This window comes from Epinephelus moara, chromosome 22 (assembly GCF_006386435.1).
Source record: "Epinephelus moara isolate mb chromosome 22, YSFRI_EMoa_1.0, whole genome shotgun sequence".
NCBI classification, from domain to species: Eukaryota; Metazoa; Chordata; class Actinopteri; order Perciformes; family Serranidae; genus Epinephelus; species Epinephelus moara.
This window is the reverse complement of record NC_065527.1, coordinates 5,167,732-5,187,593: the sequence shown is the minus strand read 5'-3', so window position 1 is coordinate 5,187,593 and position 19,862 is coordinate 5,167,732. Positions and strand designations below refer to the sequence as shown.

The following is a 19,862-nucleotide window of genomic DNA, read 5'->3' as shown; positions in this document are numbered from 1 at the left end:
GGGCGCCGTCAGCCTCCATTAGGTGGAGTTGTGTTGCTACCTCCTCTCCCCTTGGATCTCTGCAAGGGATGTGAGGACTCTAAAACTTCACCTGAGCCTCCATCGGCATATGGGTGAATAGATAATGGCTGAATTTTCATTTTTGGGTGCACTATCCCTTTAAAGGAAGTTAGATTTAGGACTTTTTAAGACTTTAATGCCACTCAGATTAAAATTTAAGACCAATTTTACAGTCACCAAAATTGAAGAAAGGAACAGAACTGATTAGTTGATTAGGTTTAGTAGCAATTTTGCACAAATATTTACAATAACGTAAAAAATTAGTTTATCGTCTTGTAGCGGAGACGAGGATCAAATAGGACTGAGAAATACCTGCCGTTTGTTGGCAAGATTTGTTGGTGTTTGGTGTCTCAGCATGTGGGATTCCACTGCCTTGAGTTTGAAAACCTTTTTGCATAAAATACACTGAGCCTTGCGTACATTGACTTGTACCAGTTTCAGCCATGCCCCAAAATGTTAGTTTAATAGCCCATGTCATCCAGGGAACAGCGACACCTAACTTGTAGACAGTGGAGTCTCTGATTTAAGACATATTTAAGGCCTTATCTTTATATTTACGAATAAATGCCTTCTAAGACTTTTTAAGGATCCGCAGTAACCCTGAGTGTGCACTTTAGCTTATGTGATTTGTTACTGGAACTGACTGGAAATCAGTAAGATCCATATTAAAGGGATAGTTCAGATCTCTGAAGCAGGGTCAGTGTATTCCATACAGTAATTGTCAGTTGGCACGCCCCCAGTTTGGAGAAGCAGACTTGAGTCCAACACAGAAGCTAAGCAATGTACTGCCGTGGATGGAGGTTAGCCTCTTAAACTTATTTTAGCCACCTAAAAAAAAATCAATATTAGTTTAAGTGTACATAGTATTTATAATAAACAGTGATTTCTGATGGGAAACTGAAGCTGTGTTCAATGGCAGACTGCCCCGAAGAAAACGGTGAACACAAGAGCTGCTGGTCTAACGTGTCCTCGATCAGATATTTTGTTTGTGTCATTGAGTGACTTTGGTGTTTAAAAGGGTTATTTTGAATTCACCAAGGCCACATAAGTGATCGAAGCAGCAGACCAGCAGCTCCTGCGTTCAATGAGCTGAAATTACAGTTTTCGTCAGTCTGGTGGCATTGAAGAGAGCAAAGATAGGGGACTGAAGCTGTTATTGAAACAAGCTGTCTGACAGAAAGGTAAAGCAGTTAAAATATTCTTAATGTAGCATACACTTAAACTGTAACAGATGTTTTTAGGCGGTTAAAATACGTGTTGTTGCTGCCCCTGTCCACAGCAGCAAATTTCTTAGCCCCATGTCACAACTCCTGCCACTACTTCAAACTGGGGAGGTGCCGACAGACATCGACTACATTTAAAACACTGACCATGGATAAGTACCCCATACAACCCCAAAAAAGTAAGCAAGGAGTAATGGCGTCCTGGTTTCAAACTACCTGTGTGTGTGTGTGTGTGTGTGTGTGTGTGTTATAATCCAGGTTTGTCTGCCATGCTTGCATGTTTGTGCATGTGTGTATCCTACTGGCTAGTTAATTGCAGTCGCTTTGCACTGTGCTCGTACCGTTAATAGAGGGATAACGTCGTCACAAAAGCGTAGCGCCCCTCTTCTGTTCTGTTACATCTGTCATCACCTTGGTGCTAATGGTGCTAATGGAGTTAGCTCCATGTTGAGAGCGTCATGCAGATAATTCATACGCTCTGGATTTTGCATAGGACTCCTTTTGCTGTTGCTCTGTTTTCTTGTTCTGTTGTCCTTCTTTTCTTATAGATTTTATTCAAATTGAGTCATGATGACTATATTACACGTTTACAAGGCTTGAAGTTAGAAGTTATAATACTCTACTCTGATTAAAGGTTTCATTGCTCAGTAAAGATGCTATTCCTATGAATTCTTGCATCAATTTCATCATAACATGCAGGCCTGGCTGACACGGAAGAGCAGTGTATATGATGACTGTATCTAATGTTGTGTTGGTCATATGAAATGATATAATGCTTGTGTATATTGAAATACAGAGGATAAGGAACCTTAAGAAAAATTGCATACAAAATTGTGATCGTAATTTTGATCTTAAAAATAGCAACTAGATTATTTTCTCATATCGTTCAGCCCTAGTTTAAATCTTTTCATTATAAATAGAAACGTGTCCTTAAGGCAACAGTGCCTCGCTGTAACCGTAAGAAAGCTTTGTTTCAACTTGAAAAAAGCTTACCCCTCTTTTTGCTCTGCAGCGGCACAGCTCTGTGACCTACACAAGGAATTTCAAGTTGCTGAAAGCTATGATGACACATGCTGCGCAGCTGAAAACAGAAAGCAGAAAGTCAGCAACCAGCTGAAGATAAAGTGGTAGTTTTGTTGCGAAGGTGTATCCCTCTTCCTCCCCCCTAAAAAAAAGAGGAAGCAGTGCTGAGCGGAGCGTCCCCGACAGAAAGCTGTCAGTCATAAATCCCGCAGTGGGTTTGCGGAGACAGGTAAGGGCTGCCGAGGTCAGCACATCTCCATGACAGATCTTTTCTTCAGGTACTCGAGAGGAGTCAACCATCAAAGACTATTGATCGCAGTAATCAAAAAGAATGTGCTGTATGATGGCGAGAATCACCGCCACCAACAAATCACCTCTGACAAACAGAGGGAGTGGAAAGATGCAGACAAGCCAAGTGATGTGGATTTATTCTCTGTTAACCAGGCCAGTGTGCAATCAATCCTGCTGCTGAACAGACATTTCTATCCTCGCTTTGTGTACTGACACGATCACGATGATAGAAATCGTTAAACTGGATTGTGTTTGAAATTCCAGCCTTTTTAAAGTTTCCATTTATGTTCACATCATGATGAAGCATTTCCTCATCCTGCGACAGAGCTTAAAACAAAACCATAAATGTAGACAGTGTTGTCTGTGTACTGTCTGCACTTGATGTGACTGTGAATATTTTGTTTACTATGAGAGAGCAGGCTTTGAAAGATGTCAGACGTGTTTGGTGGTCCCTGAGATCATTCACATCTCCATAAACTTTTGAAATTTGTTTTCAAGATAAAGCTGTTTTTCAAAACTGTACGGGACCCACGAGCTGTCACTCAAGTGCAGTCAGAGTTCCTGCGGCGATCCGCTCACATCTGATTTCAAATGAGACAAACAGAGCGAAGGCTAAAGTGAAGAGGAAAATATCTAAATAAGGACATTTGCTAGTGTGTAAGTTCAAACTTAAAGGTTTTCACACAGTTGGATTTCGTAATTATCTAAAACAAAACTATAGTCAGGGGCGTACTTTTTCGAAAAGCAGTATTGGACTACTCCAATTTTTAGGCATTATATATGTGTAAAAAATACATTTAATAAAAGCATAGAAGTCTGAATGATGTTTGTAAGGGATGCACCGATATGGATTTTTTCAGCCTATAACAATAATCGATAATAGACGGTCCCTCAGCGCTGCATCTAACCTGTGTCAGGTGGGTCGGAGATCAGACCCTCGTGCAATCCTGTGGTCTTCCTCTGGAACTGTAAAAGATGTCTAGACGTCTACCCTCTAGACAGCATGCTGCAGTTGTTGTTGTTCCTCTTCTCTGTTTATTAGTGGCTCGCAAACCAAGTTTAAAGGTACATGTACTGCCACCCACTGTGTCAGGTGTGTAGATACTGCCCTTGTTAAGTCAATGAAAGCAGCCTGGCTTTGTATTATCAGCACTATTTATCGGGTTTAATTTTAAATATCAGAATAATGCATTGTAATAAAAATGTCCCATGATCGGCTGATAATTTTTCGGCATCCCTAATGTTTGTATCTTATAAGTTGAAGGAAATTAAATAGAGCAACTTTGATGACTGAATGATAATAATTCAATTTAATAACTTTAACAAATGTAATTGTTCTTGCATCTTAGTTTTTTATTGCAATAAACTGAATATGTCTGGGTTTTAGATTCTTGGTTGGACAAAATGAGACACTTGAAGACGTTAACTTTTGCTCAAGTAATTGGTGATTGGCATTTTTCACTATTTGCTGACATCTTACTGGCCAAACAATATGTTTTGAGAAAATAGGAGGTAGATTAATCTAATATATGTCTATAGTACCTTTTCATGATTCAACTTCATAAATGAAGAAGCTACCGTCGACAGTCTGTCAGGTCAAAAAAGTGGGTTTGTTTCATCTGGCAAGTTTAGTTTTTGGAACAAGAGCACAAAGTTAGTTTGTCAGAAAATCCTAATTTAAGCTGGGTTTCCAACGAACGTCTTCCATAAAAATATCTCTTTCTTAAGTTTAAAGGTAGGTCCAACCCTCCCTCACTTCAAACTGTGTGAAAGAGTTACTGCAGCGGACTAAGATAAAATGCTGTGGAGGTAAAAGAGTGAAAGGAGCAAGGAGAACATGAAAAAAATGAAATAAGAGTGAAGTGTTACCTTTTCTTTGTCTCTCATGGATCCTTTTCCCAGAATTGACATCTTTGTGAGAGTGTCCTCCTGTAGTCTCTTTAACGAGTTCCCGCGTGGCCCGAGGAGTTTGCCGACAAAGTTAAACTGCAACAGAGAGCGAGAGCGTGGATCAATCAGAATCTGTGTGTTTGAGATAAAGAGCAAAGACATTTCTTATGCTCGACCAGCAACTGAAGCTAATGAAAACTTATCAGCAGTTTTTCCTGTCCGTGTCTTGATAGGATCAGAATGGAAGTATTTCTTATCCCAGGTTCACCCTGTCACCTCTTCAGAGCTTATGGTTTTATGTTGCATGAAGATGCTCTGCGATTAGCTCTGAGTCTTAAAAGCTTGGCATAAAATTAGTGTTAAATTCACAAGTGTGTACAGTAGCAAGTTTGGTTACTGTGGAGGGGACACAATGAAGTCACAATAATGCTGCTTTTATATTCATGTTTTATCACTCTTGCAAAAAAAAACAACACATTTTGATGAAATAGTTTTTTTTGTAATTTCCATAAGGGATACACTGACGCACTGTTGTTTATTTTGTTTTTGGTGTTATTTACTCCCTGTTGTGCCAGGGAAACAAAGAAATCTCTCTTCACGCTCTCATTTCATTCATTCACAGTTCTCTCGACTCCTCTTCAGCCTCTACGTCTATGGGTGTCACCCCAAATGAATCCAACCAGATTCCTAGATCTCCCTCAACCAATCATATCATGATCAAGCTGTTCTCGTCTCTGCTGCTGTCAATTGTCTTTATAGGACGAACACATGCGACCCTTCTCCACCGCATTCATGTCCAGTCTTCAGCTCATCCACTGCCCAGTCCTGCTCCTCATCCCATCATCCTCCTCCTTTAGCCATCCCTATCTTCACCTCATCATCAGTGACTCCATCGGGGGGAATATTCCGAAACTAACCATGCCATCTCTACCCCGAAATATACATGTCACAATGGAGTCTAATTGCCAAAGAACTTTGTTTCATTCATCATATCGTGCACTCTGTAATTAATTATTGTTCACTCTAAAATAAGTCTCTCCTGATTGAACTGTACTCATTCAAGTTCTCAACAAAAACATTTTACAAGATTACATCTGAACACATCATGAGAACGTTATAATCTACCTTTTTCTACCTTTTACTGAATAGAGCTTGAACGCACCATAATGTAACTCAGTGCAACCGCCATTGCGTCCCTCTGCGACCGAAGCAGAGACGCGACGTGCACCTCCGAGAAATTGTAACCACGCGTCGAGGCAACGCAATCCCAACGCAGACCGCAAGAGCTATGATTGGTCCTTCAAACTACATCATTTCCGGCATTTCGCAAGGTTTCACTTCCTGCTGCAGTACCACAACACTGCCATTTTCAAAAGTCGAGCCATTTAACGGGCGTACAGACCATCGGCGCAGTCGCCTCTCTCTTCATCGTCGTCGCATTTTGTAATAAGAGTATTTGTTGTTCAATGTCGATCATTTCGAGCACCAGCAACAGTCTTTCTCTCTCGGTCACTATCATCACTGTGACTAGAGCAAAGCCGGAGGATAAACAAACAATGAACGAGCAATGACCATAGACATCACAGAGTCTAGGTAGGTATATAAAAGAACACAGCGCCCCCAAGCACTTTGGCGGGGAATTGCATAGCGACATAGACCAACAGGACGCAGAACTATGATAGGCACATAGCAACTGCATGCATGTTGCGTTGAGTGTACGCAGAGGCATAAGGAAACTTTAAGTTCCTGCCACCAGCTGCCAACGGCTATGTGCTAACAGTTAACGTGTATCATTGCAGGATAGACAATAATGATGAAGTGAAATCATTAAGGTCTTTTCAAACAGGAAGCGATTGACGCAAGGAGTAATTTACTTTCAATGAGAGGCGAGCAGACAGGTGCAATCCCGCGAAAATGTTGTGGTTGTTCTCATCTCAAGCACACGCCTGCACGCTGCCAGAGTTGTATTATCTTGAACCGTTTTCTACGTGACACGCACTACAAATCAGTGGACGGCAGACTGATCCTTGCTGTCTGTATGCTCCCTGAAATATATAACCGTTTTAAGTTATCGGAGGGTTTTCACATGACGGAGCATTGGAGCAGCACATCAGCTTACATTACGTATAGTTCTAACTTAGGCTCGGCTATGGAGTCATAACATTGCTAACTTAACTAACTTTAGCTATCAATAATAACAGACTGTGGTCGGCATCAAAGACTGAGTTTGGCCCTCTGCAGTGTGTCAACAAATTGACCTGTGATGAGGGATACACGATACTGTTTCCATGGTTACCATGCATAGAGCACCTGGTATCTACATTTACTTCAATCAATTAAAATGGATAATAAAGGGCGAAAAAAAATAGAACAAGAATACACAACAGAAACAGAAACACATTGATTTTACTGCTTGAATTCTAGTTTTTTTTGGAGGATATTTAAACAGTAAATAAAAACACAGATTAAACGCCTGCAGTCAGCTTCAACAACCTCCATTAATGAGATTGAGAAGTCTGTACCTGTATGTTGCCTGAGAGGTGGAATCCAGGGTTAAATAGCTCGGCTGTTCCTAAAGCTTAATTACTGAGAGTCTACGGCCGGGCTATTCAATTGGCGGCCCCCGGGCCAGGTCCGGCCTGCGGGGGATTTTGTGCTGGCCCTTTGGGCGGAACATAGGGAATACATGCGGGTAGTTTCATATACAGCTCATGGCTATGACTCATGGTACATTATCTGGTGCAGTAAGTGGCGGTATGCACCCGTTTACACCATGGTGGCAATCTGCTATGTAATCAAAAGAGGAGGAAGAATATCTACTTGTTTTGGCCGGACACATATTTTTGGGGACCACAATGGACCAATCAAAGTCGCCCATGCGCGCTCTAGCCGCGCTCTGCTCTGACCTATTTGTTTCTTCTTTCAAGCCAAGCACGGAGCTCGACTAACAAGACAAAATGTCTCTCTCTACTTTAAAAAAACGAAAAGTTGACTCAGAGAATAGGCAGTTCAACAGTGAATGGACAGAGAAATATGTGTTTATTGCTGTTGGTGCGAAGCCTGTGTGCCTAATCTGCAACGAGTGCCTCTCCGTGAGTAAAGAGTATAATTTGAGAAGGCATTTCAAGACAACACATGCTAACTTTGACGCCACTTTCCCACCGGACTCTGCTGCTCGGAGCCAGAAGATTTCGGGGCTTACATCTTGTTATGAGCAAAGACGTCGCACCTTGTTTCGGGCCTGTACGGATCAGGAGAGAGCAACGGCTGCATCGTTAAGGGTGGCATGGATATTAGGCAAAAAGAAAAAGCCGTTTACAGACTCAGAGACTGTCAAAGAGTGTATGCTGGCATCAATCGAGGAAGTGGTTACAGATGAGAAAACCCGAAAAAGCATAATCGATTCGGTCAAGCAAATTCCAATATCTGACACGTCAAATATGAGGAGAGTGGAGGCCCTTGCATCGGACGTTTCCGAGACGCTTTTGGACAAGCTGAGGAAGGCGGAGGTGATGTCTTTGGCCGTGGATGAATCGACGGATAACAGCGATGTTGCACAGCTGTGCCTCTACGTGCGATTTTTTGATGGGGAATGCTTTCGTGAGGATCTGCTTGGATTAATTCCCATGGAGGGACACACCACCGGTGAGATTCTATTCACAAAAATTGCTTTATTCTTTGAAGAGAACAAATTGGATTTGGCGCGCGTTAACATGTTGGTGACGGATGGTGCGCCCTCGATGGCGGGCAGGGAACAGGGGCTCGCCGCGAGGATGACAGCCGTGGCTCCGCAGCTGAGATCGGTTCATTGCCTCATCCACCAAAGCCTCCTGTGTGCCAAGCTAAGTGGTGAGTTAAAAGAGACCATGGACTCTGTCATGGCAATTATAAACTTTATCCGTTGTACCTCCAGCTTACAGCACCGACTTTTCCGCAAGTTGTTGACTGACATGTCAGCTGAATACAAAGATTTGCTCATTCACAATGACATTAGATGGCTTAGCAAAGGAAACGCATTGAAACGATTTTGTGAACTAAGAGAGGAGATTGTGGTGTTTCTCCGGAATTCAAAGCTGAAAAAAGCTGTCAAGTTTCTGTCTCTGATGGAAAATAAGGAGTTTAATGCTGCTGTTTGCTTTTTGAGCGATATTTTCCATCATTTGAACCAACTCAACATGGAACTGCAGGGCAGAGATAAAACAGTCACGCAACTTGTGGAGAGACTTCATGCTTTTCAAAGAAAGCTCTCACTTTTCTCTGCTGATCTTTGTCCAGGGAAGATGCTCCACTTCCCCACATTGAGGAAATCAGGCCTACAAATTACAAAGGTGATGTCAGGCTTTATTGACTCATTGAAAAACAACTTTGCCACTAGGTTTGATGATTTCAGCATCCCCCATGAAGTGATGAGATTTGTGAAGGACCCTTTCTGTGTGAATGTTGAGGCAGACTTTGCAATGAAAGCAAAGGAGCTGATAACGTCATTGGACGAGGCACCTTTACAACTGGAACTCATTGACATTCAGTCATCAGAAGACTTGCGACAGTCATTGCAGCTGGCAGGTTTTGAAAAATTCTGGACTCATGAAGTCAGCCAAGAGAAATTTCCACACTCAAGGGGTCTTGCACTTTTTCTCCTGACAATGTTTGGCTCAACATACACTTGTGAGTCGTCATTCTCACACATGAATGCCATTAAAACTCACAATCGCATATCTCTCACTGACCAGCATCTGCAACACTGCTTGCGCATTGCTCTGACAACATATACACCTGACTTCACTGCTCTTGCTAAGTCAAAAAAATGCCATTTCTCTCATTAGATGGCAAATGTTGGTAAACTACATGGAAGGTAACAGACATGTTAGTCAAGCAAGCAATGAGGACTGATTTTTGAACAGTATGATGCAGTTTACATGTTATTCACCTCATAATGCCATATTATGCACTTAATTTTTTTCTTGATGTGGTATGGCTCAGCTGGACTGAATATTGAGGTGTCTGGTGCAATTTCAACATGGACAGATAAGAATGAAAAGCCCTCACCAAATCTCCTTATCAGTGTATCTGCTTTTGGCTGAGTAGTTAGAGCAGAGGAACAGTTTAACATTGGTATTGTCAAGAGAGGTCAACTAAGGGACTGTTAAATTGATTCTTCTCATGTCTTAGCAGGACTGACCTGGATGAAGTGATTATTGTTGGATGCAATTTGAAACATTTTGCCTTGATAAAATACCATGCACTGTTAGTTGTTATAATTCTATTCAGTAGCATAGTATGTAGTCTTGTTTTGTATTTGTTGGTGCATTTGAAGTTTAAGTTGTCTGTCAGTGCCATATCAGTTATTTAGAATTGTATTCATTTAACAGAGTGATGCAATTTGAAATACCTTGCCTTGATAAAATAGCATGCAGTGTTATGTTGTTATAATTCTATTCACTACCACACTTTGGTTTTATTTTTGTTGGTGGAGTTAAATCTGATTTTGCCTGTCACTCAAATTAGTGAAATATTAAATATATGTGATATGGCTCACCTAGACTGATTGTTAAGTTGTCTGATATATTTTCAAAATGGACAAATGTGAGTACAGTAGTAGTCCATGTGTGGACTTAAGGGGCAGTCTATTTTATTTCTAAGAAGAAAAAAAGTGTATTATATGTGTATGTATTCAGTCATCAGTTATCTACATTTCTATTTTTAGCTAGTAGGTGGAGCAGGGGGGACAGTTTGATGTTTCTGAGAAGTATTTCCCTCTTTTCCTGTAACATTGGAATTTATCTCCACATTGTCCATTCAGGATAAAGTTGTCAAGTTGTGCTGGTACAGTTATGTGCAATTAAGTGGATGTTTTCTGTCAGTTAAATACATTTTTCTACATGTCTGTGTAATATGNGAAGTATTTCCCTCTTTTCCTGTAACATTGGAATTTATCTCCACATTGTCCATTCAGGATAAAGTTGTCAAGTTGTGCTGGTACAGTTATGTGCAATTAAGTGGATGTTTTCTGTCAGTTAAATACATTTTTCTACATGTCTGTGTAATATGGCTTGGATATGGCTCACCTGGTCTGATTTTTGAACATGGTATTGCCATTTGAATTTAACAGTGCCTTGGACCTATGTGTCTTAGTATAACACAATGCACACATGTTGTTATGCATTTACAAAATAGAATATATTAACTCCTTCAGTATGTTGTTAACATTTCTTAATTTGTTACCATGATTACTCATATTTTCTGGCCCCTTATTTGGCCTCAGTTTCATGAACCGGCCCCAGTTCCAAAGTAATTGAATAGCCCTGGTCTACGGCAACAACTGAAGGCGACTCAGATGAGTGTATTAAGACTTTGATCAACTCTGCTTTTCTGTCCTCTCTCTGGACACTTGTTTGATTTTAGTGATTAAATCAAACTGGTGGAGTGAGGGTGGGGAGGAGACTGGAAATTATGCCCTCGTAAAGTAGTAATAATTAATAGGCATGTGCAGTAAGTGCAGTTATTATCAAATAACGTGATGGGAAACAAAAAGATTGAAACGGGGAACAACATGCAGCAAAGTTTCCTGGGTAGATGTTACAGTTCATGGACTCGGCCTTAGCCCCACAGGCTCAGGGGAGACCAAATTAAGTTTCATTTAATTTTATAATGATTTCAATTCATTTTCACAATCCCATAGTATAAAAGTGTCAGACAAAAAAAAGGTCAAAATCAATGCAGCAGAAGCCAAGACACTGAGTTTTATTGCCTAGCCAAACCTCCTCTACACTTCCCACAATGCAACAGTTACCCAAGTGTAAAGCCTGACCTGAATTTTCAGCTATTTGGATATTTAATCCTTGGGTCGGTGTTCAGTTTTCAATTTTAGGGTTCTTTTTTGTTTTTGTGAGAAATGACAAGGAAATTATAAATACATATAAATCTTCAGTGTTTCCAGTACATTGAAATAAATATGATGCCCTGCAACAATATCTGTTGTTTGACTATTTAATTGCCTTTTACAATGTTGTCTTTTGTGTCTGGTGAGCGAAAGACAAATTTCCACCTCCCTGCGGAGAGCACGTCCTGATTTTGCCGAGTGGTTGTTGTCCTGAGAACATTTTGTATGATAGCCCTTGGACAACAACTGTCTCAGCCAATCAGCGTGTGTGATGTCATCAAAGAGAGCCCTGCTGCCAGTGCACTGCTAAACAAAACTGCTGTGTAAAAAGGCAAAAATTACAACATGGGACCCAACTTGAAAGTTTTACTTTAGTATAACAGAATAATGCAACATGACTTGAGGTTAAACATCCTCATGGGGTGGTCTCAACAAAGATGGTGGATAAACCAAGACGGTCCACTGCGAGTCAGTTTCCTGTATCAGTGTCACGTGGGGTTCGCGACCACCACACCCCTTTAGGAGACTAACAGCAGGTCCTGAGTCCATTGACTTAAGTGGGAGAAATGAACGTGATTACAGATTATGGCCGATTCTTTTGCCCCATAGTCACGGAAGCAAATATTGGACCCATTTATCACAAGCCACATATCTTCCGAACATTCAATCAATTCAATCAATTTTATTTATAACCAAAATGGCAAATTTCAGACGGACAAATCAGGAGAAAATTTACTTTGTTCAAGACCTGTCTCTGTCTCAACAACACACTCTCGCGAGATCTGGCAACAGATATCTCCTCTCTGGTGCTGAAATCAGTGCAGTTTCACCAAAGATACTGGATTAAAAAAATATTTTTTCCAGCGGATATCTTAGTTACAACATGATTGAGCTAGCAAAGCAGTTTTGTGTTGCTATGTGTGGTATTTATTCAATTTTGGGAAATCACGATGTCTAGAAAGCATCAGTGGCTGCAGCTGACAGGGACAGCTAACAGCAGCAGCAAAGCTAACATCAGGACGTCATCTGTTAAAAGCCTTCCGTTGTCGGATACGACATGAAACTACTCCAGTTAGCTCAATCATGTTGTAACTAAAACATCCGCTGGAAAAAATATTTTTTTCACGGACCATTTATTTATGTATTTAGCTTACGGCCAGTAAGGGTACACACATGTTGACAGAAGCGAGGTTGGGGATACTCGTCTTTGATTGGCGGTTCTCCATCATCTTTGATTGGGGTACGGGCGACAACGCCTACTTAGGAGTCCGGAAATGTATACCATTTCATACAATGGGAGTATATTGTAGGTGGGCCATCTTGCAGTAATCCAGTATCCTTGGTCAACATCATGGCTAGCTAGCAGGCTAGCTTGCTAATTATTGGCCTCTACTAATACACACCACATAAAGGTGTTCTTGGTTCCTCATAAGCCTCACTTTAATTCTGCAATACTTTTTGTCAGGGTAGGCCTACAATCCTGGAAAAACATTAAGGATACAGTTGGCAGGCTAGCGCGCTAACGCAAGCATGCAAAATTTTTGCACGCTTATGCTAGCACACTACGGCTAGCCCACTAACTCTGACAGCCAGAAAGAAACATCTATGACTCACTGTCCCTTTGACAATCCAAACAGAGAACACATTTTCTTGTAGTGGCCTTTCTAAATTGAGCAGGAATTAAAGTTAACGTTAGAGTATTCTGTTATGATCAAGGAGGTAACACTAGCTAGCGCCCTAGCTGGCTAACTGTTAGCTCACCTTTGCAAGCTAATGTGGGCTCATATCCATGGTGGCAAAAACGTAAGTAGCAAATATATATTTTAATGTCTGTAGTAGCAGAGTAGTGTAAACTAAAATAAAACTTTCAGGTTCGGTCTCATCTTGTAATTTTCCACCAAATCTTGGAGCTAGTGTGCTGTTTCTGTGCTTCTGTTTCACAGTGATCTAACATCTAACCAGCAGTTCAACCAACTCATTAGCCTCAAAGTGCAGCCCAGAAGCCAGAGTCAACACCAAGAAAGAAATATCATGCACTGGATGTAAAAATAAATCGTTAAATCTATGATTCTGATGGTAAATGTGACAATTTTATTTATATGAAACCAGAGCTTTACTTTATCAGTTCAAAACATTCCCAGAGTCTGTTGAACTGCATGTCCCTGCATGTCTGAATATAAATTTTCAATCTGCGACATTATCATAATGTGCATGTTTGAGCTCAACATTGAACTTAACCACCTCTGGCGTTTTCGCCCTCTATCAAAGGCTTCCCGGCTTGGATTACTTCACAAGGTCACCGCTTTTTAGGCATAAAAACCCAAATGTTATGCATTACTGTGTCGAGGTAGGTTGTGCGCAGACACCCATCAAAGTCATACAACCTTTAACACGGACTAAACACAATTCTACCAGCAGCTGGAGAGATGGTCGGAGAGACAAAAGGAGAGCGATGCTTTTCTCCCCCTCTCTATGTTTTCCTTTACCAGTGAGTTATACAGCTGTCTCCCTCAACTATCTAGGTCATCAATTAGCTAGCAGGAGGTAAAAAAAAACAAAAAAAAACAGCCAGTTTGGTTCTACACCTCACCTATATCTCTCCTGCCTTTTGTTCAGAAAGCGAGTGCTTATTAGGAGGCTCCTGCCAATTCCTGGATGAGGGATTTGAGAGGCAAGCTTTAGTGATTCGCTCTAATGCAGTAAGTGAGTGTTGGGTTTTTATCCTGGCCGGGCTGAACTCCAGCAGCTCTCAGCTACTGGATGTTCCTTCAACTTTTATAATTACCCCAAGTCCTGTGGCTGGATGGGATCATACGGGGCCCTGTTCAGCCATCGCCTCAGAGTAAATACCATACCCCACTGTGCTAATTCCAACCCTGCGCTCACAAATGGGCAAAGTGGCCCCCTGCAAAGTTATGACCTTGTACTGATGAATATGTAAGACATGTCTACCTTCACATTAGAGGGTGTGGACTTTGATGGTCCATTTAGGTCACCTGAAACATTGCGATAGCTCCGCTGAAATTTGCACACTAATTAACTCCATATATATATATATATATAGAGAGAGAGAGAGAGAGAGAGAGAGAAGGACGTGAATTCTTGGGTCAGGAAAATTCAATTTAAAGTTATCTAAGCAAACAAAACAGGTCCTGCCTCCGATGTGTTCAAATTTACAAAAGGATCATCAAAAGAGACAGCACAACCGGGGCGAACAGAGGTTGTCAGGAAATGTTTTAAATGTGCTGAGTTTAACCGATGTCCTGCGCATCCATCATTTCCACCTGGATAGAGCCTTGATCACTGAGCTGTGCCGTCTCTTGAACAATGATTTGCAGAGCCAGATCACACAGCCGACGTCTCGCTGTGTTACTACAGCTTTTGTGCACCCGCTCCATCCTTCTGACAGGTTGTGTATCGCACAAGGTGTCCGGGATGTTTGTATGGATATCTCAGTCCTCGGTCGACCAACAGTGCTGTACGTGCTGATGGATAAAAATGCTTGAACAAGGAGAAAAGCTGGTTTTCAGATCGAGAACACAGCACCAGTGTGTTTCTTTCAGTATCATGGTGTAGGGTCCATATCAGCTGTGCAAACACAGGCATAAAGGAAAAGAGTCACAGGAATGGAACAATTTGACTGTGAAACAGAAATTGATGCAAACATGAATTTACTCTGCAGCTTGTGGGGATGTAATTAGACGCTGGCTTGTAGCCGTGCTGAGAAGAGAACCAGTGTTGTCTGTAGTGGGCAGTTTGAAACAGAAAGACCCAGAGATGTTGTTGAATGAGACAAAGGTGACAATGTTCTTGATGTAAAGGACAATACAGGAAGCTGCATCATTACACTGTGCTAACCAACCCATCTGAAGACACCTGAAGAAACTCTGCCTCTGAAAAATGACTTTCAGTTGAAGTTGACTGTTAATTTCAGATTCTGTAAACGATGTGTGTCAAACAAATTAATGTCCTGTGGGCAAGTCTGTCATTCCAGACTAAGATGAATTGAAGGCACATGAAACGTAAAGGATCTGACCTGTATTAGCGGATTGTTTCTTTTCTATTTATTCAGGTTCTTAAATTGTCTTTAAATTCTACGCACAGGTCCGTAATATATATCGGGTTTCATGAGCTTTCCTGCCGCATCTGTTTTACCTCTGTTATCTGTTTTAAAAATGCATCGAAATGTAATTCTAGGTTCTTCTAGACTTTATTGTCATATGCACAGCAATTAGAGAGATGCTGTCATCAGCAATGCCAGCGTTAGATCTCAGGCTTCCTCTAACACTATCATTAAATGTGTTTAAAAAAGGAAATCATCCAAGTGAAAATGAGAGTCTAAGACATGAGGGTCAAGTCTACTAACTCTCCATTTATTTATTTATTTACTTATTTATTTTTAAACCAGTCCATGCTCCCTGTCTAATTTCGGAAATTTTTGCAGGTCTGTGAACGCATCGCAGGCAGAACTCCACAGCACTTTGTGGGGTTTTAAGTCTTGGGGTAGATAATTGATCAGTCGATCCAATCACAGCTGTTTGTGACCCAATGCGCTGAAGCTTCACTTTCACAGCGTCTAAAGTTCTGCTGCTCCGTCCGTGGAGCAAATAATAACTGAACAGTATATTCCTACAGCGCACCTCATAAACAGTCCAGCTCCTGAAACAGAAAATCTAAACATGGCGGCACATTTATTTAATCCTGGCGGTGTGCCACAAATAAATGTTGGAAACCCTGGTGTGTTGGTAGCAATGATTTGCCCAAACATCACACCAGACATCAACAAATTCCAATCATGGACATCCAGAGTTACGACTCTCAAAACTGGACGTATCGCACAATTAAATATGACTTTCTTGTAAACAAAAATGGTGGATGACATGCAGGAAGAACTTGCTGTTGCACTACTTTTTACAAGAAAGGAAAACGATTGTACACGTTACAGCACAAAGCTGGAGGTGAGTATTTCTTTAAAACCCTCTACCTGCCAGTATGTTGGCAATCCTTGGGGTTACCCTCTCACAGCAGGATACTGGATGTTAATTAATCTAAAACTTGTGATTTTAAATGAACCAAGGCTACCATACAAGGTGCCACCTGCTACTCAGTTTTTAACACACTCACACACTGATGGATCAGCCATCAGGAGCAATTTTGGGGGTCAGTACCTTGCTCAAAGACACCTCCACACGCAGACTGGAGGAGCCAGAGATTGAACTGCTGATCTTCTGATAAGTGGACGACCCGCTCTACCTTCTGAGCTACAGCCGCCCATGATTTTAAATCCGTGCGACCACAATGCACCTCTGAGCAGATTGTGGGATGTGAAACACTCTTAACATCACTCAAACCACAGGAAAATCTGCAAGAGGATCTCTAGAACCATCAAAAAAGAAATAGGGCTTGAGTCCGGCCAGGGACCTTTGCAACATCTCTGTCTCTCTCATTTCCTGTTAAATGCAAAAAAACATTCACAAAGGAACTGGTCAAGTTTGAACCCCAAAGATATTACTACATACTGCTAAAATAAGGGTAAATAATAATGGTCTGGATTACTGACTGAGCAAAGTGGGCCACTGCCGCAGGCCCTCAGGTCCTAGACGGGCCCCTACAAGCCCCAGCTGGGCCATTTGTGGCAATCTGATTTATTGTGATTTAGTCTGAGAGTACGGTAAAAAGCAAAAGCTAAAGCAAAATTTCAACTAGCTAACGTGGTGCCTTAATCAGGTTACCCCTGTATTACATGATCTCTTACCTCTGCCTGATGGAAATTATTCATATACATTTATGTACGACTATTTTGTCTGACATTTTGATGGGAAATGTAATTGCTTGGATTATGTTTTTTTCCAGCAGCTCATTTTTCCCCGGGCTGTGGAGCAGGCTAATCCAGGCATGGGTACCATTTCTTACATCTTGTTCTCATCCACTTTCTTGAGCCACTTCAGACGGTATTACAGACAATAGAGTGACATGATGTAATGATATTTGTTTGGAGCTATTTTAAGTTCCTGACTATTTAAAAAGAGATCATGCAGATTTGCTTCGTATTTGTTCGACTAATGCCAGTAAATGTCACAGAGAAGTCTTAATCTGGACATTTGAACACATCACAAGCCAGTCGATGTGTTTGCACAGGCACACACACACACACACACACACACGGGTGCACACACACACCTCCTCCTCCTCATGTGGACAATCCTCCAAATATACCAGTCTTACTGAACACATAGCTGTAATCCCTGCTGTTTATCAGAAATCAAAATCCGTCTGACTCCTACTGTGATTGATGCTTTGGGGTTTTGCTAATGCTTTAGTTATCACGAGGGATTATGGGACTTACAAAAACCTGCCTGGGCTCCTGTACTGGTTCATGTCATTAAACTGTGTGAGAGGATTGTGCTGCTGCTGCTGTCTATAATCACCAGAATAAAAACTGATGTGTTTAATCACAGGTTGTCTCCCGCTGCTCTGCTGCACTGTCCGCTGCACCCAGAATAAATACAAATAAAATACAAAAAAAAAAGAGGAAATGAGTGAAAACACACAAAAACAGAATTTACTTTGTTGCACCAGCTGAAATAAAAAAGTCATGTGGATTATTAGACAGACAGCAGACACAAGGAGAGCAAGGATGTATGATTAATCACACTTAACTTGAAGGGGGTGCAGGTTGGTGCTGGTGGAGGTGGTCGGGGGGGCACATCTAAGATCTTTTCATCATTTGCTGAATGTAATACTGCGAGCCTGGCGAAAGGTGTGCTCACAGAGAGCCGGCGCACAGTGATTGTGCTGAGGACAGCAGGACAGGAACGACAGCAGAAGGATAAATCACCGCTCCCAGCGCAGAGAAAAGCCACAGTCTGAACTGGAAATAAACCAGTGGGACTCCTTACGCCTCGCTAATGGCCTGCGGTGCTTTCTGCCAAAAGATGCTCTCTGAGAGAGGGCCCACAGATCCGGCAAATGTACAGATGAGCGCTGATAATGCATCCTTGTTCAAAAGGTGGTGTATTTTTAGCTCCTGAGTAGGTGTGACATTGTGTGTCATGCTGGTTAAATCATGATTTAAAACTCTATTTCTGTAGCCAAGGCTTCGATTCAGTCTAGTCTTTTTCTAAAAGAAAAAAAAAATTAAAAAATGTGTGAGCATCTATGAGACATTACTGCAGAGCTTCCACTACAGTGCTGAGTGTCCATTACACAACAGAACGACACCATACAACACTATGATATCATCGCTCTTGCCAATATCATAGAAAGTGGCAAAATTCATCAGTGTTGGGTATTAAAAATCACGGCTGAGGAACAGCTCCATTTCATCACAGAGACTCAGCAGCCTGGAACTCTTCGCGTGGCGTCCTTGCCCGCTTCATTTTGATAAAAAGCTATGTTTGCCGAGGATGGATTTAAGCTCTCTGCACGTGCTGCTAAATGGCTATTTGGAAAATGTCTGTGCCACTTCAATGCCAGAAGCCAAAAGGTGATGCTCGCAGCTCAGGAGCAAAACCCATTCAAGTCACAACGATCACTCTTGCCATTGCTACCTGTCAGATAGAACAAATTGAATTTGTCTTCCTTCGGTGGCTTGTTGGAGCTCTAAACAGCGTATTAGTGGCTCTACTTATCAAAGCTGTCAAAGCAAATCTGTTTAGCTGTGAACCTGGGAGACTTAGATCAGCCCCCAGATGACACTTCATACATATACACAGCCCTCAGGGCTCACCAAAAATGAATGTCAGCTCTTCATCAGAATGCATGTCAATACCTGGTGAGAAGAATGACTCTCAGCGTTAATGCAAAATCATCCAGTGAGCTTTGATTGGGTGATTAGCAGCTGGTTTTAAAGTTCAAAACATTTGAGATTCACATAACTGTTGTCATTTTAATTCCTTTTAATGAGTGCAACTGAGTTCTGGAGCAGGTCCTTTAACTATACGTTGAAGGTGGTCCCACGATGCTAAGACTATCCACTTACAATGCATGATGGAGAATACGACTGAAACCTTAAAAATACAGTGTCTACCTACATTCATAGCAGCCCAGCAACCCAACAATGTACTTAACCCTCATGCCAATAATACACTACAAGACTTTGAAAAGATTTTTAATAAGGTCTGACATCCTCTCACATCTAAACACGATCTGAGTTTTTAGTCACACATTATAAGATTTTGCAGAGACCTCACAGGATCTCACAGGGTCACTAATAGATTCTTTTGAGATCATTTCCCATCCTGCTCCTGGTGGAAAACATTACACCAAACTCTCTTTAAAGGGGAACTAATGTTTTTTTCAACCTGGGCCCTATTTTCCGATCTACTTTTGTCTAAATGAGTGACAGGATGTTCAGTATGTGCCATTTCTCCAGTATGAAGCTAGGGCTGACCTGCCTGCAGCCCGTGAGCGCGCGCTATATTAAATAATAGGGCACTCAGACAGCGTCAAACAACGTCAAAATACGTCCACTAAAAGTGCATTTTTTTCACACA

General features: G+C 41.5%; 1 protein-coding gene across 2 annotated transcripts in view; it reads right to left on the bottom strand.

Moving 5' to 3' along the window:
* Window positions 1-19,862, bottom strand: part of khdrbs3 (KH domain containing, RNA binding, signal transduction associated 3) — a 173,047-nt gene that overhangs the window by 74,960 nt on the left and 78,225 nt on the right. For both annotated transcript variants that reach the window (XM_050035377.1, XM_050035378.1), the window contains exon 3: window positions 4,467-4,583. In XM_050035377.1, coding sequence (XP_049891334.1) covers window positions 4,467-4,583 — 117 coding nt within the window. The remainder of the gene's footprint in view (window positions 1-4,466; window positions 4,584-19,862) is intronic.